Source organism: Harmonia axyridis, chromosome 2 (genome assembly GCF_914767665.1).
Source record: "Harmonia axyridis chromosome 2, icHarAxyr1.1, whole genome shotgun sequence".
NCBI classification, from domain to species: Eukaryota; Metazoa; Arthropoda; class Insecta; order Coleoptera; family Coccinellidae; genus Harmonia; species Harmonia axyridis.
This window is the reverse complement of record NC_059502.1, coordinates 50,974,454-51,001,337: the sequence shown is the minus strand read 5'-3', so window position 1 is coordinate 51,001,337 and position 26,884 is coordinate 50,974,454. Positions and strand designations below refer to the sequence as shown.

General features: G+C 35.6%; 1 protein-coding gene and 1 non-coding gene across 3 annotated transcripts in view; both read left to right on the top strand.

The window, feature by feature from the left end:
- The window catches only part of LOC123672955 (Krueppel-like factor 6), a 522,109-nt gene that overhangs the window by 444,160 nt on the left and 51,065 nt on the right, over positions 1-26,884 (top strand). For both annotated transcript variants that reach the window (XM_045607324.1, XM_045607325.1), the window contains one exon: positions 9,501-10,134. In XM_045607324.1, the coding sequence (XP_045463280.1) occupies positions 9,501-10,134 (634 nt within the window). The remainder of the gene's footprint in view (positions 1-9,500; positions 10,135-26,884) is intronic.
- Positions 6,375-6,448, top strand: Trnat-ggu. The gene has a single exon. It is a non-coding gene; the product is annotated as a tRNA-Thr (tRNA).

Sequence of the window (26,884 nt, the reverse complement as noted above, 5' to 3'; positions counted from 1 at the left end):
AACAAAATGTTTTCTATAAAAGTTTCATGATATCGACAAGTGTTTTTCAAAATGATTTTACAAAACGAAATATATACAGAGTGGGCAACATATTGATTGCAACTTCTATTTTTCAAATGGAACACCCTGTATTTTTTTCTATATTTGACTAGCTCTTTTTCTCCTGATTTCGAATATATAACATATGTTTGGTCTATCTCTCTAATTCAGAGTACCACAAAGTTTCAAATTTTAAGGACCACCTGGCAAGCTAAGTAATCAGTTTTCAAGTGAAAGGCGGCGATAATTCAAAATTCCCTTTTTTGAGTTGGCAGCAACATACGTTTGTCATTGAATGAAACTATTCATCGAATATGCACTACACAGAAGCGGAAAAATTTGAAATATTTCCTTTATGTGAAGAACAATAAAAATAAGAAAGCTACAAGGAGAGAATATATGGAGTTGCATCCAAATCATCCCATTCAATTTATAGTGAAAAACGTATGTCATATCGTTGCCAACGAGATAACTCAAAAAAGGGCATTTTGAGTTATCGCAGCCTACCTCTTGAAAACTGAATACTGAGCATGCCAGGTGGTTCTTTGAATTTCAAACTCTGTGGTATTCAGAATGAGAGAGATAGACCAAATATGTTATATATTCGAAGTAGGGGAAAAAGAGCTACTCAAATATAGAATAATATACAGGGTGTTCCATTTAAAAAAATGAAGTTGCAATCAATATGTGGCCCACTATGTATATATTTCGTTTTGTGAAATCATTTTGAAAAACACTAGTCGATTACGTGAAACTTTTTTAGAAAACATTATTTGTACCTCTTTCAGTAATAAAGTTGGAGGGGGGGGGGGGTATCGGCATGCCTCACATCTTTTTTTTGGAGCCGCCTTCAAAGGCGTAGGAATATTCTCGATTTCTTGCCGCGCCGATGCAGATAAAGCGCTAGACAAAGAAACGCGTTAGGCATGCCGCAGACCGTTTACTTCTTAAAGAGTAAGCGAAATGAATATACAATATCATAGTATAAGGAAAGGATAGTAAGCCAGTGTAGTGCTTTTCTCGATTTTGTTGATTTTGAGCGCCATCTAGTTGTACTCACGTTTAACTCGAAATTTACTGTCAAAAATTGGTCCGTAAAGTGGAGCCCTCTGAAAACATTGGTGTTATTTTGAAGAACTAAAATATTTGAAATAGAGTGGTCAGAAGATTTCTATATTTTGATATTTTCTCTGCTCTGTAATAAGCATTTACGCCAGTGGCGTGTATTTGTCATAATTTAATAATAACATAAAAATTGTTGGCAATGTCATGCGACCCCTTTTCAACCACGCCACTGAATGAATTATCATATTATTTCTGCGCCATCTATAGCTCATGATTCAGTGCCATCTATTATCGAGTTACTTCTCCAAATACAAATCCAACTACAGTAGTGACCCCTGGTGACTATTTCCTTGCCGTCAAACGGCGGTTGGCTTACTATCCTTTCTTTATACTATGACAATATACAGAGACTTAGTGCCTTATAGAATGAGGTTGAAATGGATTAATAAAATATTGGATTAATGCGTATAATTTCCAGAATTCATATTGTGATTTATTTGCCTCATAGTCAATCTCTTATCAGGAAACCAGTTGTCTACATCTCGTCGAATCAGCTTTCCACCTGATCGTTACTCATTGTCAAAACAACCTCGTCGTGGTGACACAAGAACGATGACCTTTGCGAAGGGTCTTGTAACCCGACTTCTCTGTGTACTCGAACAGGCCAGGCCAATTCGTACAATGAAATTCCTGCGTATGCTTCCATGCGTGTAGGTTTCCCGATCCATTCCACTAACAAACCCGTGCCGTAGAAACAAATGAGCAAACCGTGGTCCCGCAAGATTCATCATCCAAACAAACTCGATCCCGTGTAATCAAAGCGAAGGTAACGCAAGCCCGTATGATTATAAATAACATTACCGGAGAGGTTAAGTTCATCGGGACTAATTTGAGGAGCTCTACAGATTGTCACAAATGCGAACAAGACAGAGAGAGCTGCAAACTGTAGGTACACATTGGCTCAATATTGTAGACACTCGTATCACATGAATACATAGCAAAAAAGGTATGTATTCACTACCTGTGTTGTTTTGGTCATTATAGGGACTGTTGTTTCTAACTTACTCTATACAGAACCTAGGAACTGGCGACAGGTACAATGTTCGATTGATAAAAGTGACAAACATATTTCAAAAGTATTGGGGTTCCTTAGAAAACAGCATAATAATAATAACACATAATTATGATGATCGTCAACCTTCGAAAGAAGACTACACCGTAAGAAGAAGAAGAAAAGAGCAAATAGGTACCTCCTTCAGAGTTCGTTAAATAGTTTATACAGGGTGGCCACTTTTTCAATGGGATTGTATTGGTAACTTTTAAACCATAAGAGTTAGAAGGTCGGTCAAATGGAGAAAAAGTTGCATGCATAGAAGCATTATCAAGCAGTTCAAACAAATCAAAATTATCAGGGCCGGTTATTGAGATATCATAAGAAAAGTAAATTCTGTAATTATGATTTTTCTTTTTTTTCCACTTTATTTCAAATATTATCAAAAAATGTTACAGGAATTTTTTATTCGACAGTAAATTGTTCTCAATTTGACGTAATCAGATTTCGTATCCAACGTTTCGTGCTCTCTGGGCCACCCTCAACTCAACCTCATTTTTTCAATACGGACCTGTATGTTTTATGACACTTTTCGAAATAACTTTTAACGCCGAATTCAACGATATATCATACAATGTCATTCAAAGTTGATTTTCAGGTGATTTTGACTCTTATTCAAATTTCTTTGGGTCGGATCTGTATTACATTCAGGTACCTTTAGTTTAATTAACAACATGCAATACATTTCGATGAGAAAATCAACTTTCTGATCTTGAACTAAATGGAACATATCAAAATCAAATAAAGAAACAAGTAATAATTATTTACATAATAATTAAACGAATTATCATTTAATGAAAGAAAAATCGAATGATTATTCGAAAGTAAATGAAAATGAATGAAGTTAGTGTTCGAAATGTCCACCATTTTGTAAAATGCACTTAACGGTTCTGGAACCCATACTTCTTATACATTTGCTTATTTCGTCTTCTTGAATACCTTCCAATACATTCTCAATCTTCTCGCGAGAAATCACTATTGTTGGATTTGTCATTTGTTCCGTTGAAACAAATTACAGAATCGAATTTTATTTTGATATCATTACGATATAAGTTTTGCAAGGCTTGGTATTCAAATTTAAAATCATTGTATTCGCGTCTCTTGACTATTTTATTAACAACAGTTTTCGATAAATTGCATTCACTACAGATCCGACCCAAAGAAAATTGGATAAGGGTCAAAATCACCCGAAAATCAACTTTGAATGACATTGTATGATATATCGTTGAATTCAGCGTTAAAAGTTATGTCGAAAAGTGTCATAAAATATACAGGTCCGTATTGAAAAAAATGAGGTTGAGGGTGGCCCAGAGAGCACGAAACGTTGGATACGAAATCTGATTACGTCAAATTGAGAACAATTTACTGTCGAATAAAAAATTCCTGTAACATTTTTGGTTAATATTTGAAATAAAGTGGGAAAAAAAGAAAAATCAAAATGACAGAATTTACTTTTCTTATGATATCTCAATAACCGGCACTGATAATTTCGATTTGTTTGAACTGCTTGATAATGCTTCTATGCATGCAACTTTATCTCCATCTGACCGACCTTCTAACTCTTATGGTTTAAAAGTTACCAATACAATCCCATTGAAAAAGTGGCCACCCTGTATAGAGGTTTCAGTTTGAATAGCCCGCTATCTGAGCAGTTGTCTCTTTTGAACATCTTTTGACATTTGACAAGTAAAAACTACGCCTTGAAAAAATAAAACGAAGGACTCTTCAACAACCCAGCAAAAGTGTTGATATTGACTACAGAAATGGTGAAATTTTTGTAATTACAGTTCGAAACAGTTTTTCATCAACAGTGATACATGCCACAACAGGCTGCAACCGTAGCAGTGGCAACCATTTGGCTAATATCGTTATCCATTGTTCACAGCATACCTTTCTCTTTATAAAAAAATAAACATCCACTAATTTCCTTCAAATTATATGTTTTTTTTTTAATATCGTAATGAAACCTCTTATTGAAAAACTTTTTGATTGTTATATGTTATGTGGTGTTCAATTTTTGAGAATAACACGAAAGTATACCGGGTTTTTCACCATAATTAGACCCCCCTTTAACTTTTTTACTAAAAGAGGTACAAAATAATGTTTTCCACAAAAGTTTCACGAAATCGACTAGTGTTTTTTAAAATGATTTCACAAAATGAAATATAGACAGATTGTGCAACATATTGATTGTAACTTCATTTTTTCAAATGGAACACCCTGTATATTTTTCTATATTTGATAAGCTCTTTTTCCCCTTTTTCCCGAGTATATGACATATGTTTGGTCTATCTTATTGTGAGTATCACAGAGTTTCAAATTTTAAGAAGCAACTAGCATGCTCAGTAATCAGTGGTAGGCTGTGATAACTCAAAATGCCCTTTTTTGAGTTATCTCGTTGGCAACAATATGGCATACGTTTTTCACTATAAATTGGAATTCGATGATTTGGATGCAAATTTTTTCACTTCTGTGTAGTGCATATTCGATGAATATTTTCATTCAATGACAAACGTATTTCATATATCGTTAACAACGAGATAACTCAAAAAAGGGCATTTTAAATTATCGCAGCCTTCCACTTGAAAACTGCCAGGTGGTTATTATTGTGGTACTCAGGATAAGAGAGATAGGCCAAACATATGATTTACTATATACACATATGTATATTCGAAATCAGTGGAAAAAGAGCTTGTCCAATATGTTGCCCACTCTGTATATATTTCATTTTTTGAAATCATTTTAAAAAACACTAGTCGATTTCGTGGAACTTTTGTAGAAATTATTTTTTTGTACCTCTTTCAATAACAAAGTTAAGGGGGGGGTCAAATTATAGCGAAAAACTCGATACATATATGTTTTTGATCTTCTCAGTTTCTTGATTTTATGTATAAAGCGAAATCGATGCTTATCTATTTTTATACCATATCATGTGTATGGGTTTCTGGATCAATATTCAAAATGATTTAACCATTTAATACTAAATTGTTGTGTCGTAATGATAAAATTCTGAATATTTGATTCAAAATTCGAATTATTGGAGCATGAAATAAATATCGATATCCGGCACTTGAAGAAATAATATGCAATCATGGAGTATAATAATAGACTCAACACACCTCGAGGTTATAATATGTAACGTTCTTGTTCCTCATGAAGCTGGATCAGATTTCGTTGTTGTGTGGCTCATGTGAATTCCTTTGATGTCAGTTGCACATCCTCCCTGAGTTTGATTGGAGTTTCGTGTGCGAGATAAATATATTGAGCTGATGTTCTAATTCCCGGAACAATCTTCTAGTTGGGGAATGAGAGGATGATAAAATAGTACCTACAGCTCTTATGAACTCGCCAAAATGTCCACGGCAATTTCTACATATAATTTTCTACATTTTTTCCATATTGCAGAATAACTTGAATCATTGCAAATACATCTTTTTGATGGGAATTGATTGATTACTGGAGTTTCGCAGACCCATGGTTCAGGAAAAGAAATTTGTCTCTAATAAAACTAAAGACAAATATTTCTACCGAAAAGGTTTCGAAAAATTAGAGGATCGTTGAAGTACATGTATTACTCTTGAAGGTGATCATGTTGACGAATAAATTCGAATTTTCAAGACAGAATATGTTTTGGCGAAGTGTTCATTGACTGTCTCGATAAAGGTTAAACCATCAAAAGTGAATATAACTCTGAAATGAATTATAATAACATCATACTATATGATAGCTAACACACAATTTTATTTCCGAAAAAAATATCTCCTCGAGCAGGACTCGAACCCGCATTCTTCGAATCACCAATCCAGTGCTATCACCAACAGAGCTACCGAGGAAGTTGAAAGTTCCAACCGCATATCGAGGAATCAAATGTTAGGAGAAGTATCCTTTACAAACTGTCTAGTTCGCAAGACATTAACTAATTTTTCTAAAATTGTTCAGTTGGTCTCAAGATTCAGAAACCTGAATCATACTGAAGTCGATAAAATATCTACGACGTTAGAGGAAAGGCAAAGAGAAACGTGATGATCAGCGATAGTGAGTTCCCTTTCAACATAAACTTTTCTAACCCTTGTGAACTACATAGTTTGTAAGGGTTACTATTACTAAAATTTGATTCCGGAAGAAGCGGTTCCTCGATATGCGGTTGGAAATTTCAACTTCTTCGGTAGCTAAGTTGGTGAAAGCACTGGACTGGTGAATCGGAGGTTGCGGGTTCAAATCCCGCTCGAGGAGGTTTTTTTTACCAAGATAATGCTCCTTGTAACGAATCATTGAAAACCATTTCCTCCATTTCGATAGCAGGGACGAATCTTTCTACAGACAACGCATTGAAAAGTAATTGGAGTATGTTGACGAATAAAGTCGAATTAAAAAAAAAAAGAAGTGTTTCAATTTGTTAACGTCGGAACTTATTGAGTGAAGTGTTTTTTAAGTGGAATATAGTGGACATGATTCTCAAAATATTCCAGGGCAGTTAATTGCTAGTTTTGTGGTTATCAAGTTGAACAAAACATATTGGTATTTCTCGTTCCCCAAACAGTTTCAAAGAATAATAAATTCCCGCGTGATAAACTTATTTTTATCACAGTAATGAAAAAATCTCACGGATCGCCAAATCCCCTGTTAATTCGAGTGCTCAGTCATCAAAGTCGGAATTCCCTATTACTGCAAGAATGGGCCCCTAACCTCCGGTTAATTTTTGATTGATAGTCATTGATGAACTTTTCTGGAAAGATCACAGAGGAGAATAATTATGCCGCAGGCGTATCTGCCGTGTGTCGCATGAAAATTGCGGCCTGGCCGAAATTAAGTCTGATGAGCAAAGTTAGGCAAGGGCCAAAGTTTAAGATTTAGTTCGTGTTATGGGAGGTTAATTAGATGCTATCCCGACTTGACTGCTTTGTGTAACGCGATAGTAAATGAAACTACAACTAAGTATGTTTGTATAATTAATTAAAACGGCGCGCAATCCGGAACCTTTATGAATTGGCTCGTTAGAGCTACGGTTTCCGCGGTGGCTATCGCTTCCTGTTTACCATTTTACTGCCGAACTCCAATAATTGACAACCCATTGTGAGTCAGTCTGGATAGTTAAGACGATGCGCTGAATGGAAAAGGTCAGGGATGTGCTGCATGTGGAGCATCTCGACTGAACGGGGTCAATTTAATGGCAAAGTAAGTTACCTCCTTCGGCTTATAGATAGATATACACACATCGTCAACCCGTCTTGGCCAACCCTACCAACTCTCAAGTTGTGGAATGTAATGTTTGTGGTTGAATCGATCAACTGTAATTCTATTAAATTGGGATGATGAAACACCGGATTTCTTAACTAATATATTGAATTTGGCTGCACAAGTTATATGTTTACAAGGTAACAGCTACAAGCGTACTGGTATATGATACCCCAATTTCCTGGGGATGTTAAGCGTCGCTTTGGATTTTGCATACCAAAGCGCAATCCAGGTCCCTGATTGGTCCACGTCTTCGTTGCTCGCCCTTAGATGTGACTTCAGGGTGACCATATGTAGCGCCAACGTGGCGCCAAGGATGCTGTTGTTCTATTTTTAGCCCTTGCTGTACCTGCTGGGGTTGGTTTCTCGACCTAAATGCATCTCTCTGAATATTCAACTGCCCGTAAAGTTTGCGTGAAATTCACTTGACGCAACATACCGCCCCCCTTGAAAGCTCTGCCTTTCAACAACGTCCGAAACTGCTGGCAGAGTACACTAACACTGAAAAAAATGTCAATTTACGATCGGTAAAACACAAAGTCTCGATACCGGTCGTTTTGATCTCTGAGGTCTAATGGGGATTTGCCACGTGCTATTCTGACAATTTTTGAATCGCTCATCCTCTTTATGTGGGAGTTCCATTCAATCTTCCTTTCAGTGTCTACTCATTGATGTTATCCGCTTAACAGGTTCTTATTCGTATGTTTTCACTTATTTTCTGGTCGAGAAGTGTTCTTCCGGCAATCCTTCTAAGCACCCTCATTTCTGTCTTCTCTAGTAATGGTTTAGTTTAAGCAGGAAGGAGTATGTCATTATAGGCCTGATCGTCGTTTTGTAGATTCTGGTTTTGGTTTCAGTTCTTAAATTTTTGATGCGCCATGTTGTGTCTTTCAAACAACCATCTACTCTTAAGGCTTCTGTTGTTTGTTCTCTTATCTATTCTTCCACATTCCTAAGTTGATTTGAAGGACACCAAATTTTTCTAGGATGATTGGAACCAGAAATTTTTTCTAAAAGGATCAATGAGTAGTCTTTTGTTGATGAAATTACAAGAATTCCATTCCGAACGCCAAATTCTTCTGTCACTTTCATTTGATTACATGAAAGTATTAATTATAAATTATATAATTTGTGTTTACGACTATGAGGTGGAAGTAGATATGATAGCATTGGTAGTCAATGTGAAGATGTGGATCTAATAGTTCCACTGATAACTTTCATAGAAACGTCAAGCTGTGTATCAATTTTACGGATATGAGTACTATTGAACCAGTTCTAGTATGGTCATCAAAGCCAATAAATTCCTACCGTTAAAACATGTTAAAAAAATCAGATTATCAGCACCGAATCTTCTCAAACATGCCTACGTGTACCGTTCTGCTTTCAACGCGATGTTGGGAAGAGAATTGTTTAAATGACTTCTTTATTTAACTAATATGTTATTAGTGTCTTATTATAACGAATGTAAACATTTATAGTGAATATGCTGAGATAAAGTGAATAAATCTAAATCTAATCTAATAGGATTCCATCACTGTTGCTGTTATCTTTACGCGATATTGCCTAACTGTATATGAAATTTCATCTAAATCTGATAGTTCTCGTATCTGGTAGAAATGAAATTTATCCCAAGATTTCTTGATTGCAACCTATCTACGAATATGAGGCGAAAGTATATGAGATATAATTGGTAGCCATTGGTAACCAATGGATCTAATAGTTCTACTGATAATTATTATCATAGAAACGTTGATCTGTGTATCAGCTGTGTATGAGCAACCAGTGCTAGTATTGTCACCAGAGCCGATATCGTCCTACATGGTAAAAAATTCAGATTATCTGCACCGAATCATTTCAAGTATGTCTACTTGTACCTTGTCTACAATGCGATGTTGCAAAGAGAATTGTTCAAATGACTTTCTTTATTTAACTAATAGGATTTGGTCTCTCTTCCTGTTGGATATCTTCATGTTACCTAATTGCCTATACTATATATGAAATTCAAGTTCACATACTAGCACGATTGTAATAGACAGTTTCTCCATTTCAGACCTGCTACGAGATGGAACGATACCTCAAGGACGAACCCAAAATGCACACCCTCAAAAAGTTACCCGCCGACATGGAACGAACATGGTTCGAGGTAAAATGCCTGGACGACTACGCGGAACGACATTTGGACGCTCTGAGCTCGGCCAGTTCGCCGTGCTCGTGGGACGGCGCAGCACTCAGCTGCGCGGTACTCGTCAAACAGGAACCCATCGACGATGAGGAGGAGGAGGTGCACTCGGACGCGGAAGACGCGCTACAGTTACGTCTGGTGCCGCACAGGAACTCTACCGCCACACTGACGCCCCCCTCGAGTCCCGAGTCCGGCCCTGGACACAGTAACGGCAGTTCTAGTAGTGCCAGTGAGTTGGACGTGTGCGGACTGAGGGTGAACAGCGTGCCTAGGAACGCGATCGTACGGGTTAGGGCGACAGGGTTGGCCCGGTATATTTCGGTGGTGCCGAGAGCGGCGACAGGTCCAATCACGAGTCAGACGGCGAGCGTGACGACGAAGCACAGCCGACTTGACCACTCGCCGGACAGCAAGAGGCGGATACACAAGTGTCAGTTCTTGGGCTGTAAAAAGGTCTACACGAAGAGTTCCCACCTCAAAGCGCACCAAAGGACGCATACAGGTAGGTTATATAATATTGATCAAGTTTTTTTACCAACTCTTAAACTACCAAGTGCGCAGGTCAGTAGTAGTAAAGACGTTTGGTCTTTTCTTGGACTTCTCTTGGTTTCAATTGAAAACTCTTTTAGTATATATAGAAAAATAAATTAAATAATCAAAAACTGTACGAATTGTGTAAACGGCTAATGAATTGAATCACTAAATTAACATAGAGACAAGCCTAGGATTTTTCCTGATCAGTTTTTTGAAGTTCAAAAATCTTTATGAATTTACATACTTAAATCTTCTGTATCGATTTCAATAACTTCAATTTGAGAACACTTTAGGCTAACTGGAACGAAACATTCTCTGATCAGATATAGGGAGATAGCAATCTCATCAGGTAGTCATCGATCTACTCTCTTACTCTTCTGTGAAATGGATATATAATCAACATTAACAATTGGAATAGCAATTCAAGAGAATTTGATGTTTTCGTTTGGTTGATGTCGACTCTAATCAATAAATCATATCTAACTTTAAATTACATAGGCGTAAAACTTTGCTTCCGCCGTTTTCTTCCGACATTCGAGGCTTTCTTGTAAAAATCTGGTTATACATTTATGATTCAAAATTCAAAATATTGTCCTTCGCTGGCCACTACTTTTTTCCATCTTTCGGGCAGCGTACGAATCCCGTGTTGAAAAATTGGTCATTTCTAGAAGCGATCCACGAATCGATCCAATTTTTTACTTCTTCATAAGACCGGGAGTGCTGCTCAGCCAGGCCGTGTACCAGTGATCTAAACAAATGATAGTCCGAGGGACCGACCAAATACTGAGCATGACCTTAGAACCGTGAATATTCGGTTCGGCCATCGACGTGGAAGCATTGCCGGGATATCCCTATAATTTTCTGTGCTTGGGATTATCTCAATCAGCCCATTTTTTGACCCCAGTCACATTGCTATGCGGAAATCCCTTTCGTCTTTGCCTTGCAAGCAGCTGTTCAAAAGCAAACAAACGCCGTTCAACATCTCTCGGCATACAATTTCCTTGTTTCTGAATCATTCCCATGACTTTCAAGCGTTTTGAAATGGCTTGTTGCGTCACTCCCAATGTTCCTGCCAATTCTTGTTGCATTTGACACGAGTCTTGATCAAGTAATGCCTCCAATTCTTCATTCTTCGAAAACTCTCTTTCACCGCCATACTGCCATGCTGGTCTTCGACGTCAAATCTACCGTTCTTGAAGCGTTGAAACCACTCTCGGCACGTTCTTTCATTGATATCGGCCACGCCATTGGTATTTAAGAGCATTCAATGAACCTCAGCCGCAGATTTCTTTATATTAAAGCGGAAAATTAAAACCTCGTGCATGTTCATATATTTTTTTTTGTATATTCTCTGGGCCTTCAGCTGAACTGTATTATTTCCTTTGTTTTATTACTGTTTATTTCTTTTCGTTATCATGTAAAATGGTTGTACCGTTGAAATAAATAAATAAATGAATAAAAGACAAGAATTTGGCTCGTAAGCTGACTTGTTCAATGACAATAAATTTTTGATGCAGACACAAATCGACTAATATTTCGATGCCTTAATGTTTACAAGCTACGATCTATTTATTTCGATTATTACTTACCGCTTCAGCCATCTATTGCAAAACGGCGGAAGCAAAGTTGTTTACCATTATAAGAGTCGAATGAGTCTACTTGATGAAGGCAATCTATTATAAATATCAAATATCTTCTTTAGAGGACAGAATATCTGTAAGGAACATGGAATACGCAAAATGTTAGTTGTAAAGAGTCTTATGGTTGGTTTTATAAATATTCTGTCGTTGTTATTTGCCCGATAAAATCATTTCTGTGTTCAATTTCCGTTCATTTTTGACACTTCCATAGATTTGAAACTACAAAAAACGAGTTGATCGGTCAGTTTAAGTTTGTTGAAACCTGTTGTGAACATTCTAAATCAACTTCAACATTTAGTCTTGACGTCAGATTATAAAATTCATTTGCTTTTGTCTCAGACTATTCAATCCTGAATAGAATCAACCTTTTCAAAAATATAAAAGGAATGCTCAAAAGACGTATGAGACGATAACTACTTGGATGGAAAGAATTTTCACCAGACCTCAAAAAAACAATTACTTTTGTATTACGAAATTCATTCAAAAAATGACCTGAACTCAATATACACAATTATAGAAGAATAAAAACCTTTATCGCCAAATCTTTCATGAATAAGAAGTGTTACACGATAATATTACGCTGATAATTGGATCTTCAACAAGAAGTGTTTTCTAGTTTCAGACACCAAAAAAAACCTATACATGCTAGAAGTACTTGCACCTTGTAGGTCAATCGCTTCCTCGAATATTTTCAATATTTTCATACCTTGTACATTTCACCTCTTGTATTACTTTCCATGGTTTAATTTCAAGAAAGTAACGTAGTTAATAAAGCCGAACCTGTAACATTATTCCTGCGGTGAGATTGTTCCGGCCAACTCGGCCATTCATCGCGCCATACTGCATTGCAACTGACGTCTAATAAGGGATGTACACGAATCCTGCATGTAGTCCACTGATGACTTTCAAGTTAATCCCGCGGCTTAACAGGAGCGCATTTCTTGTCCGGTTCTCTTGCATCTCGCAAGTGTAAATCATCCCGGTCTTAATCGTCGTTAGGGATGCAGATTGTTTTGCTGGCCCTTCTTCCTTGATTACCCGCTTTCATCCATTATCTTGCAGGCCGAAGCGTAAATTGCTCGTGTTAAAAACATTCGTTCGGCCCTCCCATCCGGTGAATTACGATCGGAACTGCAAAATTTCATTAGCGGGAGCTCATTTGAATGCTTTTTCGGTTCCCTTCCCGGGTAAAAAGATAGCCGTGGCGCCCATTTCTGTATTGTTGGTATGCACGCGAGCAGGTGTTCTCATTCGGGAGAAAATTCACTTCGACTGGATAAAAAGAGTATGGTCTGTTGAGTTTCCAGGCGATTCTTCCTGTATTCATCCAATTTGCCAAATTTTTTACAATTTCATTCATTCAGCTTGTTGTTCGCACTTTGCTACAATCTAAAATTGTTATAATCATCATCATAATTTGAATCGTGGTATTCTCGTTGAAACTCCATTTTCATTTCGTTATTACTTCCATTTTTCGAAGACTGCCTTTGAAATTATTTCATCATCTTAAATTTTTAATCCCAGAAATCAAGAGGCCACATAAATGATGGAGAGAGTCGTGGATATCAACATCCAATGAAATTAACGACTAGGTTGGAAAAAACAGGCTGAAAGCCTATAACAAGAAGAAGAAATTTTTGATCGTAGCTTTACTTAGGTACTTGACCTACAGCTCAATGGGAACCAGAGAGAATTTCGGAGTGTACTTCAGGTTCATCTCTAATTTTCTTTCAATTCATCAAATCGTCTTTGTCCATGCGGAACTTGCACATTTGCATTTCCACACACAATTTCCTAAAGTAATCTAAATATCCAAATTTCATCAAAATAAGAACCTTAAAATTCGAGATATGGAGCCAATATCTAGAGAGACTGAAATTCGTATGATTCCACCTACGGTCCAAGAAGGATATCGATTTCAAATTCTTTCTTTGTGAAGATTGGAGATAATCATGTCAAATATGCCCCGTTTCTTGAGCGGTATAAACTAACGTTTGGACATACATTCTTGTCAAGTCTCCTTTATTCTTCATCAAGGAGTGTTGTCTCCTTCTTGCTCCTCGTTTTCTATTTATTTCGCCTTTTTTGATCAACTGGGGCAATTGATATTACCTCTCGAAACTTTTCCGAAGTAGGACGTTTTTCCGCCTTTCAATAGGTGTTTATAGCTCTCTATCTGCATTAAAAATGTCTAGAATATCACAGTTACAAGTTATCGTTCAGTTCGGTAAATGTTTTGCACACCCCTGAAATATTTTATGACATCACTCGATGCTCGGTTGGCCATCTTGTTTACATTGATTATGATAATTGGTATAGAATAGAGGTTAAACAGCAGAATGAAGATGGTGTTTATTATCGAATTGCAATTTATTAGATCTCCCATACTATTTATCGGTTCGAATATCTATACAATTCGATCAGATCTGAGTGAGTTATTTGGAAGCGAGTTATGCATTGTCATCTTTCAATAATCTTTCATTTTCCTGCTACATTCGTTGTTATTTTGCAGAGCTCATTTAATTCCACTGTAAACTATATATTTGTGTATAAAAGATAATTTTAATTTCAGAGAGGAAGTTTCGATTGATTTTAATTCGCCCTTATATCCTCTCCTCCTCTTTGTAGTATTTCAGGTTCCGATTCACCTAACCCACGCTGTTCTTTCTATTGAATCGGCCTATTATAAAGGGTGTTTTTTTTTCGAGGTATATAACTTTAAGTTGACCGATTTAACAGCTGTCAAGTGATGTATTCTCAGTTTGGTTTGGCAATTCATCATGAATAGACTCACGCCTGAACAACGCTTGCAAACAGTGCAATTTTATTTCGAAAATAATGGTTCTGTGCGGAATACGTATCGCGCACTACGTCCATTTTATTTTGTTTAGCGATGAAGCGCACTTCTGGTTGAATGGCGACGTCAACAAACAAAACTGCCGCATTTGGAGTGTAGCTAATCCTGAAGTGTATGTCGAAACACCGTTACATCCAGAAAAATGACTGTTTGGTGCGCTTTATGGGCTGGTGGAATCATTAGTCCGTACTTCTTCAAAAACGATGATGGCCAGAACGTTACAGTCAATGGTGATCGGTATAGAGCCATGATTACTAACTTTTTCATTCCTGAATTGAACAACCATGATGTCCAGGAGCTGTGGTTTCAACAAGACGGCGCAACATGTCACACAGCTCGTGCCACAATCGATTTATTGAAAGACACGTTTGGTGACCGCCTAATTTCACGTTTTGGACCTGTGAATTGGCCTCCAAGATCTTGTGATTTAACGCCGCTAGACTACTTTCTGTGGGGCTATGTAAAGTCATTGGTCATTGGCGGATAAGCCACAAACCCTTGACCATTTGGATGACAACATTCGCCGTGTTATTGCCGATATAAGGCCACAAATGTTGGAAAACGTCATCGAAAATTGAACGTTCAGATTGGACTACATCCGAGCCAGCCGTGGCGGTCATATGCCAGGAATCATTATTAAAATGTAATGCCACAAGAATATCTTGCGGATAGATCGAATAATCCATCGTTGTTTTATTGCAATTTAAAGTTCTATAGCTCTAAAAAAAACACCCATTATCTTTCCCGAACAAGTCAGCTGCCTCTGAGGGTGAGATCCAAGAAATCTCGAGTATTCTGCGAAAGATCACATTTCAATGCAGAGGTTTCTATCGCATAATGGGTAGCTTAGAAGTCTCTTCATTCGCTCAAATGCTGATTTAGCTTAGTTCTTCTTGATCTTATTACGATGTCTGAATCTAGACTGTCAATTATTCAGAATCACAAGTATTTGACTTTGTGCACATATGCATTGGCCCTCTGAAACCAGATGTTATATTATTGGTCTTCGAGATTATTATGACCTTCGCCTTTTTTAGATTGATTAATATGTCAATTCCATTGAATAGAAATTGTTGAAGTTAAGGTTGTTACAAGAATTTCAGGACAGAAGGACAAAGACGAAACCAAAGTTGTTGAGAATGCTAGCGAAGACCAACAATTTTTTTTCAACCTTCTCGCAAAACGCTCCCTACCCTCGGTAAACGATTGGATAATTTTGATATATTTGAAAAATTGAATACTTTTACTGATTGTTTCATTTCTAACTATGGTAATTTGTATGGTATTTATTTCTCAAACAAAAAAAAAATATTTTTTTTTTAATACACCTTATAGATTTTTTGTAAATCATGTATTCTTCATGAGTTCACTCTGAATATAAAATTTTTTCTCGAAAGTATATCTGAAAAATTGAATACTTTTACTGATTGTTTCATTTGTTTCAGGTATGATTCATCCAGTTTCAAGATACACAATTTGTAAAATGTTGTGAGTATAATAAAATCACTGAAAATTTTTAAATATTTAACTAATTCAGCCGTTACCAATCGAAAAAATAAAAATTACACTTTCTATGTTTTACTACCACAAATATAGTCCTAACAATTTGTGGATTACAGTTGTGTTCGTTCATTCATAATTTCGAAACTATTTGTGTTTACTTGTTTAAAAAGTTTAATGGATTATGAATATTAGAGCCACCTGCCTTTTGATTCCACGTGTATTCAAGTAGTCAATTGTGGGGAAAGGGTGATCATTATCTAAGGAAATGTTGCAAACGTGGAGAGTCCTTTATTTTCAGTACAATCCATTCGATGTTGACTGAATCTAGTTCTGAATGGACGTCCTGTCTGTCTTGTATATTTGATATTGCAAGTTGAAAATGTTATATCATAAACTCCGGATTTACTTGTGTTACTTTTGCACTGACTACCGATGATATTTAATTTAATTGTTTGAAGGCAATATTCAGATTCAATTCAGAAAGACTATTACCAACTTTCTCACTTATATCACCGAGATTCGACTAGTAAATTAATTTTTCGGTTTTTATGCAAATTTGCCTATTTGAACTCATTGTTTGCAGTTGTTGTTTTTATGGGGTCTATTTCCGTTTCGTGGTTTACTTTGGATGATGGTTTGAATTATCATATATCAATGGATGTGAGTTTTCTAAATATTAACGTTAAGTTAATTGTTTGGTACCAAGTAAAAAAAACGAAAACTTGAATACCTGGGTCACGTTATGAGAAATCCGGAGAGGTATCGACTTCTACAACTGATACTACAGGGAAAAATTCAGGGAAAGAGAAGCATTGGACGACGAAGAATATCGTGGTTGAAGAATTTGAGAGTTTGGTTCAACTCAACAACCACAGGGCTATTTCGGGCAGCAATTGATAAGGTCCGTGTCGCCATCATGATAGCCAACATCCAGAATGGATAGGCACCAAAAGAAGAAGAATTTTTTGGTTCGAGTGCGATATTGAAAGGTCCATTTTTTTTTCATGTTTGGGTTGATATTATTTATGTAAAATTGTTCATATTCAATTTTTGATTTTCAGAAAACATAGAAAGTATAGATAGCTCAAATATAAATTGAATAATTCCCATATCAAAATTTTATGTAGTTGTTTCGAAGCAATAGCTCTATACTCTTCAGAGCATTATGGGGTATGAGGTGAAATTCCTCATTAAAGATATTTCATCAAATTGCCTAGTTCCTTTTATCTCCATTCTCTATCTCAGTCAATATAGGATGGATCCTTCAAGTATTGACGAATTCTTCAAATATTCTACTGAGTGATAGGAAATCCTTGAATTACCTTGAGAATTTCTTGTTAATTACAAACATTGAACGTTAGTAAGTGCATTCAACTGTTATGAACCCTCAAATTCATCACACATCATTTGCGAAGATTGAACGGACATTAAACAGAACTAGCGGCGCGTCGCTTGAGTTCAGGAGGAGGCACAATACTGAAATGTAGATAACATGAAATATTTTGCATCTATAATATCAAATCAATATTAGACATAATCATTATTAAATAACCGATGAGATTCGAAATTTTCGTCCATTTTAGAAGATTGTGACAAAATAACGAACCCGAACTTCTAAACGTTCGTTCCTAAAACGAGATTACGCCTCTTTTCCCCCGCACCTCACCTGGCAGACCTCGCGGACAAATTTTCTTCGAAACAAACGGCATACAAATGAGGCAGTCGCATAAACAATGTAATAAAATGATTGTTGAAAGCGAGTCCGGAACAGGGAGGGAAGAGATGCACGCAGACAGCGGAGTCTGCAGAGGAAACGGCATCAGTTGAATATTTCATGGCTCGTACCCGCGCTACATTTTTAAACTGGAGCATCCGTCTGCATGCCAAACGAAGTTGTAAATTCGGCGCTCGTTAATATATCAGACTTTGTGTTTCCGGAATCCAGACGGATTCCAAGAGTGCTCTTTCGGGAAAAAAGTTCTCTGCGGTGCAGTTTTTCGAGTGGGAAAGGAATTATTCAAACTCGTGTTTTATTTTCAAACAATCAACGGATCCGCGAGTTTACAACCTTCAATAACGAGTGGAGTCGTTGAGTTTAAAGCTGCTTTGAACTCTTGACTGCCCGAAATAAACAGGTTCATATTCTACAGGTGACAATTGAACGAAATTTGAATTAATTAAGCACTCATTCAAATTATGTTTGATTATATAAGTCTGTTCGTATTCGAATTTGGTAGATTAGAAGGTTAGGTTGAGTATTCATTTTAGGGGTTCAATTTAACATGGCACTTTTATCCTTTCATATTGGAGAATGGAGACTTAATGTTTAAAGCCATGAGATGAAAAATTTAATCGATGTCAGCGCACCTGCCAATATGCTATTTGATAGTAGTTAAACTATCATACATTGATATCCCCATATATCAGACTTTCGACAATGATATGCATCAATTCCTAAAAAAAAAAGGTAACAAATATGCAAAGAAATCTCTACAAACCCAGACACATAACTATTTTCGTTTGTTTGCGTTTAGTATTTTGCAAATAATTTTGACAAAATTTACAGTAATGCTAGTTATTCCGAAATTTTCAACATTTCCAATCTTCTTATAAAAAGTTTATTGATCTAAAACACTCTATACAACATATAATTCCAACTTCGAACAGTTGCCGTTCATAGTACCTAAGAAGGTAATAAATGAAAGTGATATTCGGATGAAATACAAAATGATCTTCATCACTCATGAAAACAGTTTAATCTATAATGAAAAAAATACTTGCGTGTGTGGCATTTGATTATTCATAAAATCAGGTTGTTCCACCATTGACGCAACGTTTTATTAGGGTTAAACGCTGAAGTTATTGACACAGTTTTATCAGGCCTCATTAAAGCTACACCCTCAAATTGTTTGGAAATGCACAGGGTGTACCAAAAAAATGTAAGTGACAAAACATCAACCACCCTGTTTTTATTGATTTTTCTTATTATAGAATAAATGAACCCAAGTTTGTTCAAAGTTTCATATGCTTCAAACGTTTTTGAGATATTACGGTTTTTTATATATTGAAACCTAACGATTTCGAAAAAAATTAATTTATTTAAAAGAGATTTTGAAAGTGAATTCAAGAAGAATGGAGGTAAGTACTCGCATTTCGATAATCATTCAGCACCTACAGGGTGTTAAAAAGGAGACCATTCCTTGATGACTGATTCAAACGTTAATATCAGGCTTATTCCATGGCATGCCCGGTATTTAACTTTTTTGATTGGTAGCAAATTTTATTATGTTCGAAAAATTGTCTACCAAATGATAAGATGAAATAAAGAGAGTGCTATTGGGAATAAGTCCCATATTATCGTTTGAATAAGTCATCAATGAATTGTCTTATGTTGAACACCCAGTATTGTTCTCAATGATAATACTCAAAAGTCAGTACTTACCTCCGTTCTTTTAGTATTCACTTCCAAAATCCCATTGAAATGAATTATTCAATTTCAAAGTTTTTGGATTTTTCCGAAGACCTTTCATTTATAAAAATAGAAATATTTCAAAAACGTAAGCATATGAAACTTCGAATGAACTCGAGCTTTAATACATCTAATATAATGAATTTCAATAAATTGTAGGGTATTCCATAAGAAAAAACATGATTTTTTATTCACACTTTTTTGCTACATCCCATGTATTTTCAAACAATTTGAGGATATAGCTCTAATAGAGTCTAATGTTACTGTGTCCATAAGAAATTCGAAATTCTCGCTTAACCGAAACAGCGAGTCAATGGTGGAACACCCTGTATATGATTCTTTATTAATACTTATAATAGAAGTCACCTGAAGCCATGTTATATAAAATTGTAATTGGCAACATTTTCCAATGTTACACATATAAAAAAATTCCATAAGTTTAAACCTTGATTAATTCATTGTTAACGAGAAATTTTTTAATTAAACATATTTCTGAGCTATGGAAATTCTGATTGCATTTTTGAGTATGATTTTGAAGCTGCATTATTATCAATTTTTCATCGATAGCTAACAACTCTTCAGGTTTCATTTTTTTCCTCTCATTTATAAAAGTATTGCTATTCCGATTAAAATTTTTTCGTTGAATGAAAATTCGAAAATTTCGTTGAATAAAAAATATTCTACTTTCAGCGTATCTATATTACACATCATTTGCTAAATTCCATCTCAAATATTCATTGACTTTCAGATATTCCCCAGTTTATTATAGCATTCTCGTTTCAATACTGTTCTGAAAAATATTCAGTGAAAAAAATTATCAGGGGTGTATCTGTCGCATATTAATTTCTAAACAGCCATTTCCTGAACATCATACCCTGTTCTAATTTTGTAGGAATGACAATTTTTTGGGGAAACGAAAGTAATTGGGAAAGACCCAACATAATTCATTCATTTCCGCTATTGAGCTTCTATGCGCGTTCATAAACCCAGATAAAGCCTCACACGATTGTCAGCTTCATTTTCCGTCCGGAATGTATGATCTCTTGCATTATGTAAATCTTCCGTGTAATATTATCTTGGCGCAAAGACCCGAATCATCGTTTCTTATCCCGTAAACAAGATTTACGTCTTCTTTTGACGGCCCCTCATGAATTTCCTCAAACAAGTCACGCTTGCCGACGTAAGCTCGTCATTTTGCCGAATTTTTCCCGGGAAAAACAGTATAAATTCGGGATGTGGAGCTACTTGGTCAGCACAACGTCCGGGACTCGTTAGCGAGCAGGGTTCGAACCTCTCTGGACGGAATCTCGTCTATTAAATCCATTTCCGTGTCGAGAGAACGTTTCTTGAACCAAACTCTCATTACAAGTCGATATGAGGCATTTAATCGTTTATAGCCAAATAGTACCACTGATTGTAACATTGATATTTCACTTAAATTCAATTTCTGATTATAGATATTGATTTTTGCGATAATTTTCTATGTCAAAATTGTCACTTTTACTTTTTTTTTAGTCTGAGTTTTGCCAATTCTGACTCTCATTTAGCATTACTTATAAAAGGCGTTAGTTACTTTTGGTTGTGTTGTGTCATAGTATAAGGAAAGGATAGTAAGCCAACCGCCGTTTGACGGCAAGGAAATAGTCACCAGGGGTCGCTACTGTAGTTGGATTTGGATTTGGAGAAGTAACTCGATAATAGATAGCGCTGAATCATGAGCTATAGATGGCGCAGAAATAATACGATAATTCATTCAGTGGCGTGGTTGAAAAGGGGTCGCATGACATTGCCAACAATTTTTATGTTATTATTAAGTTATCACAAATACACGCCACTGGCGTAAATGCTTATTACAGAGCAGAAAAAATATCAAAATATAGAAATCTTCTGAACACTCTATTTCAAATATTTTAGTTCTTCAAAATAACACCGATTTTTTCAGAGGGCTCCACTTTACGGACCAATTTTTGACAGTAAAATTCGAGTAAAACGTGAGTACAACTAGATGGCGCTCAACATCAACAAAATCGAAAAATGCACTACACTGGCTTACTATCCTTTCCTTATACTATGGTTGTGTTGAGTCAAATAGCAAAAAATATTGTTTTTTTTATTCATGTGATTCGAGCGCTCATCAAGTTATTTATTTCTAAAAAAATTAATTGACTTGATTTCATAAAAATTTTCATTCATCAATACTTAAACGAACAGTTTCCGCATCGATAAATTAATCGTGTTTGGCCACCGAGAAATCCTGATTTCAATCCTTTGGATTTTACAATTCTGTCGCAAATGAAGAAAAAAATAATTCTCTCCCAGAATTACAACTGAAAATAGAAGAAGCCGCGAATATGATTGAAAATAATATACAAGGGTTATTCGATCTTAATAAACTTTCACGATAGCGGATCCTGAAGTGTATTGCAGTGAATGGTAGTTTCATTTCTGTTCTTTAATTTGTTTTGTTACGAAATCAGAAAAAAAAATTTTCTTTCAAAAAAAAAAACATTTCACTACGATACTGAACTCAAATATGAATAAATAGTACTCTCTATTAGCAATGTTAAATAAGTAACCCTCGTGCTCTAAAACGTAGAATGGCCAATTTTCAAAGAGAAGTTACAAAACATAAAATATTGTAAAAATCATAATCTATATAAACTCGATATCTTGGAAACTAGCAATATTTTTAGTAGGCATTTTGAGCAGAATCATTATATGTAATCAACAATTTCGGGATCGGATATACTTAAAAAATCACTCTGTATACATATTTATTAATTTGCCTCGAAATATTATTCCTTTATGACGAAAATTATTATTTCAACTAGAGAAAATGTCGCGTATCTTCCTATTATTTCTCTCGAGAGTCTATCTATTCTGTTTAGAAATTTAATAAATAAATAATAATTGATAAATAAGTTTTTGTTGGTCAATTTGTTAACCGTTTACTCAATTTATACAGTTTTGGTTATGTTTTCAATTTTTTTCGGTTGGTTAATATAATATTTCGTCATTTTTCGAATTGGAATCGTACTCCAAGACAAAAAGACCCAAAATTTTAGTGTGAAAAGAAAGGACACAATGTTTTCAGTTGTTTTGATATTTATATATCCCGTTGAAATCGTGACAGATACACGTACTTTTGGATTGTGCAGTATTATTGTGATTTTTTTGAGTGATTTATTGAAAATTTATTGATATACTGTATTCAGGTGACAGATAAGGGTGTTCCTGTGAGTTTCAGAGTTGTTCTGAGGTGATATGTTTCAATTTATTGCTTTTGATTATTAATTATTAACAACTCAATTTCATTTTTTACTAGTAAGTGCAACGTAAATAATATCCATCTGTACCCAGTCATCTGCGTTTTCTGATAAGCATATCGAGGCCCGGTTATTAAGGGAGAACATACACGTTAATGTTTTTCCATTTTCTAGCTGAACATAAATTCGATTGATGTAAATATTTTTGTATTATAACTTCCTTTGTTATTTTCCTTTGTGGGGTTACCTTGCTTTTTCCTAGGCCTACCTGTGTTTGTCTGATCGAAGTCTTTCTGGTCGGCCTCAGAAAGTGAAAAGTGTTTTTTCCCTGTCTATCTATATCCGAACATCAGCGAATTTACTCAAAATGCCTGTTTCATGTCCAACTTGCTTCAAAAACGTGGGAACTAAAGAAAATAAACTTGTGTGCTCTACTTGTAATAGAACTTATCATGGAAATTGTGTCAACCTGAAGGACATAGAATACAAGTCGGAGTCGGGGGAAGGGTTTTCTTGCCCCTCGTGTCGGAATACGGTGAGAAAGTTGCGTAGCTACTCTTGTAATTCTGGTGGCGTTTCTGCTGCTGAAAAAGCTAGTATGTCGGATCCCTTGGCGTTGATAATTAAAAAACTTTCAAAGCTTGATAAAATCGCTGAAGACATCGAATTAATAAAAAATACTCAAACTGACCTATGTGAAGAGATAAAGAAATGTTCCGAACAGGTCGAGAGAAATTCCAGTTTACTGCGTGAGCATGATTCCGCTATTTCCGAATGTCAGCGGAGTATAACAGATTTGCACACAACTAACAATTCTGTTTTGAGTGAAATCTCATCCTTGAAGTCAAAGATTGGAGAAATTGGCAATATGGTTGTCACTGCGAAAAACTCTATGGGTGGTGTTGCTTCAGGTAGTTCGGATGCTGTTAGTTCGAGAGAAATCTTGGAAAGGCTTAAGAGATCCTACAATATCATAGATAAGAACATCCCTGAGGGCAATGATGCTGAAGACGTCGAGGTGGTTAAAGGAATCTTGAATGCTATCGATAATTCCGCATGTGATACTGTTGTTTCAGTTACCAGGATCGGTAGAGCTAGTAATAACCGTCGACCAGTTAAGGTATGCTTCAGCAATTTTCATACACCCCTCAAAGTGCTGAAAAGTAGAAGATTGATCTTAGATAATCCTGCCCTAAAGAATTACCATATTTCTGATGATAAATCACGCGAGCAAGTTGAAAAACTCAACCGAACTCGTGAAGAACTCAAAAATCGGTTGGATAAAGGTGAAAAGAATATCACAATTAAATATATAAATGGCGAACCCTCCATCGTTTCTTCTCTTGGTGTTTCTTCATCATGGAGCTTGTAGCTCTCTTCAAGGAATGGACAATCTTGTACACGAATCTGGCTTCTATCACGGCAAAAAAAAAACATCCAATGCTAATAATATAGGTTAACTTTGAGTGAAGTGTGTCGGTGTTGATTAATTTTTGTTGTGCTCTTTACTCTCTGGGATTTTTAATTTCTGTTATTTAGTTTTCTTTTTAATTTTAGTATATTGATTCTGTTATTTAGTTGTTTATTCAATGATGTGTATGTATATGATTATTTTTTTGGTGAGTTTCATAGGCTTGAAAGCCTCTACTCTGTATTCAATTGTAATAATAATAATAATAATATGTATTATAAACTACTATTCTCACATTGATATGTCTTTAAGATAATTGTTGAAAAATCAGATGAAGGTCGAAACTATTTTTATATTTATTATTTTTTTGTATTATTAAATTCCCTGGGATAATCATTAATTTATTAATTAATTATTCGGTTGAATTCAAAATTAATCGTTAAGCATATCTATATGCAGTTTCTGGAAAATGAGAAAGTTAATATTCCTAACCGAATGAAGACACGACAGCGATGATTTGTTGTATATTAAATTAATTGATTTCAATTTTTATTTTCATTTTTAATTTCTTTTTCCCTGCTCTTCCAGAATTCAATTTGAATTGAAGTTAACGCACAGGGGTATTTTCCGTAATAAATATCATCGTTCCTCATGTCTAGGAGTAGAAAATCCCACTATCGTATCGACTAGCATCAATATTGGCGATTGTCGCTATAAATAACTTAAGGGGCTACATGAGTTTCCGACGCCTAGGAAAAGCGGTCGAGGATTTACCGCCGAATATAACATTTTATATGCGCTGCTTTATTATCTCGTAATGCATTTCATTCCGAATGCATAGATCTAGGTGGAGGGATGATCATAAATTATTTATTGCGCAACCTTTATTGAATGGTTCAACGTTGAAACGGTCATTTGGGATACTAATAAATTTTAACAACGTCTCATTACTTCAATCATTCATTCTTTATATTCGTCCTGTTGGCTACTGAATTGTGATTTTTGTGATAATTTTTGAAATATTCGAACAATGGTATTCTGTGTCACGTCGCTTGAGTTCAGGGGCACAATGCTTGTGTATAATTACAGAAAATTTTTGGATTACGTATTGCTGCATCTGTAATATTGTGAATAGCAAATCAACAAACAGATAATCAATATCAAATATTTTAGAGAATAACGGCATAATCATAAATTGACCTATAAGTATTGCTAATATGGTGAATGCGTGAATTCATATATACGAATGTGGTTTTACACATTCCCGTTAATATAATGGAAATAATTATCGAATTGGTGTGAGATTTAATGCTTCAGATTAATATGTTTATTAGCAGGGCCGGCGTTAGGGGTAAAACGGCCGTTTCAGGCGCCTCTTTTTGAGGGCGGCAATTCGGTCCAGTTTTCTGATCACCCTTTCTTATTTCAACCTTCATTCATCATAAGGTTGTTCCGCTCCGCTATGTTTGTCTACATTCCCTGCAATGACAATCTCCGAACCACCTGTACTAATACTAACTACTGTATAATAAATAACCTTTGGTAGCCCATACAATAAAAACAGGATTACCTATTATCCTCATTGAAAGAAGAATACATAAAGATGAAAAACAACACCACCTTCGCTTTCGAATTATTTTGAAGCCGATGTTTTTACATTCAACATAATATGGAAAATTCCTACGATTTTGCATTCCAAACTAGTTACTGTTAAATGCCATATGTTTTCAGAAGAACGATGTTTCACTAGAATTTAATGTTTTTTTCTGCACGATTGCAAGATTCTTCATCGGAAGAAGAAAGTTCTGTGTTATCACTGGAGCAGGTGCTGTTTCCTTTTTGGGAAGTCATGTTGTTATTGATGCTTTTTCAATAGGGGTGCCAAAATGAATCGCGCTGGCCCTGTATGTTAGTTGTAAAGATCATTGCATTCCCTCAAGAAAAAACTATGATGGCTATCTCAAAACAATCTGCCTTTCACATTAATCACTATTTCCCCAACTAGAAGATTCTTAGTCCCAATTCAAAAATAATGAACAAGCTCTTGGACTCCAACTTGAGAATACCCAAGTGAAAACTAGCAACCTAATGATCTTGATTAAATGACGTAACGGCCTATATGTATACAAGAAGGTGAAAAAACATCATTGGGTCAGAAAATGAATGAATTCCACATATAATGTAATGATTCAATGTTTTCCATTTGTCGGCTGAAATATTTTCCTACAAGAAATCAAGAAGTGTAGAACTGGATAAAAGTTTTTTTTTACAGTTTTCTAAACTATCAGTGGGTAGTCCACCAAAAAAAGTTATATATTAAAGAAGGGGGCACTGTTACAGAAGAATACCACTCTGTAGATTTGCATTCAAAATAAACATATCACTTGATAAAATCTTCATATCGGAAAATATATGCCAAATTTGCGTTCATCATGTCTCTTTTTGTATTTCTCGGCTCAAACGCATTAATACGGTTCCATAACGATCGCCTGTGATTGTTTCAGTCGGTTTCAACAACTCATTGTACACTATGCCCAGCTGGTCCCACCAAATATTGAGCATGACCTTGGAA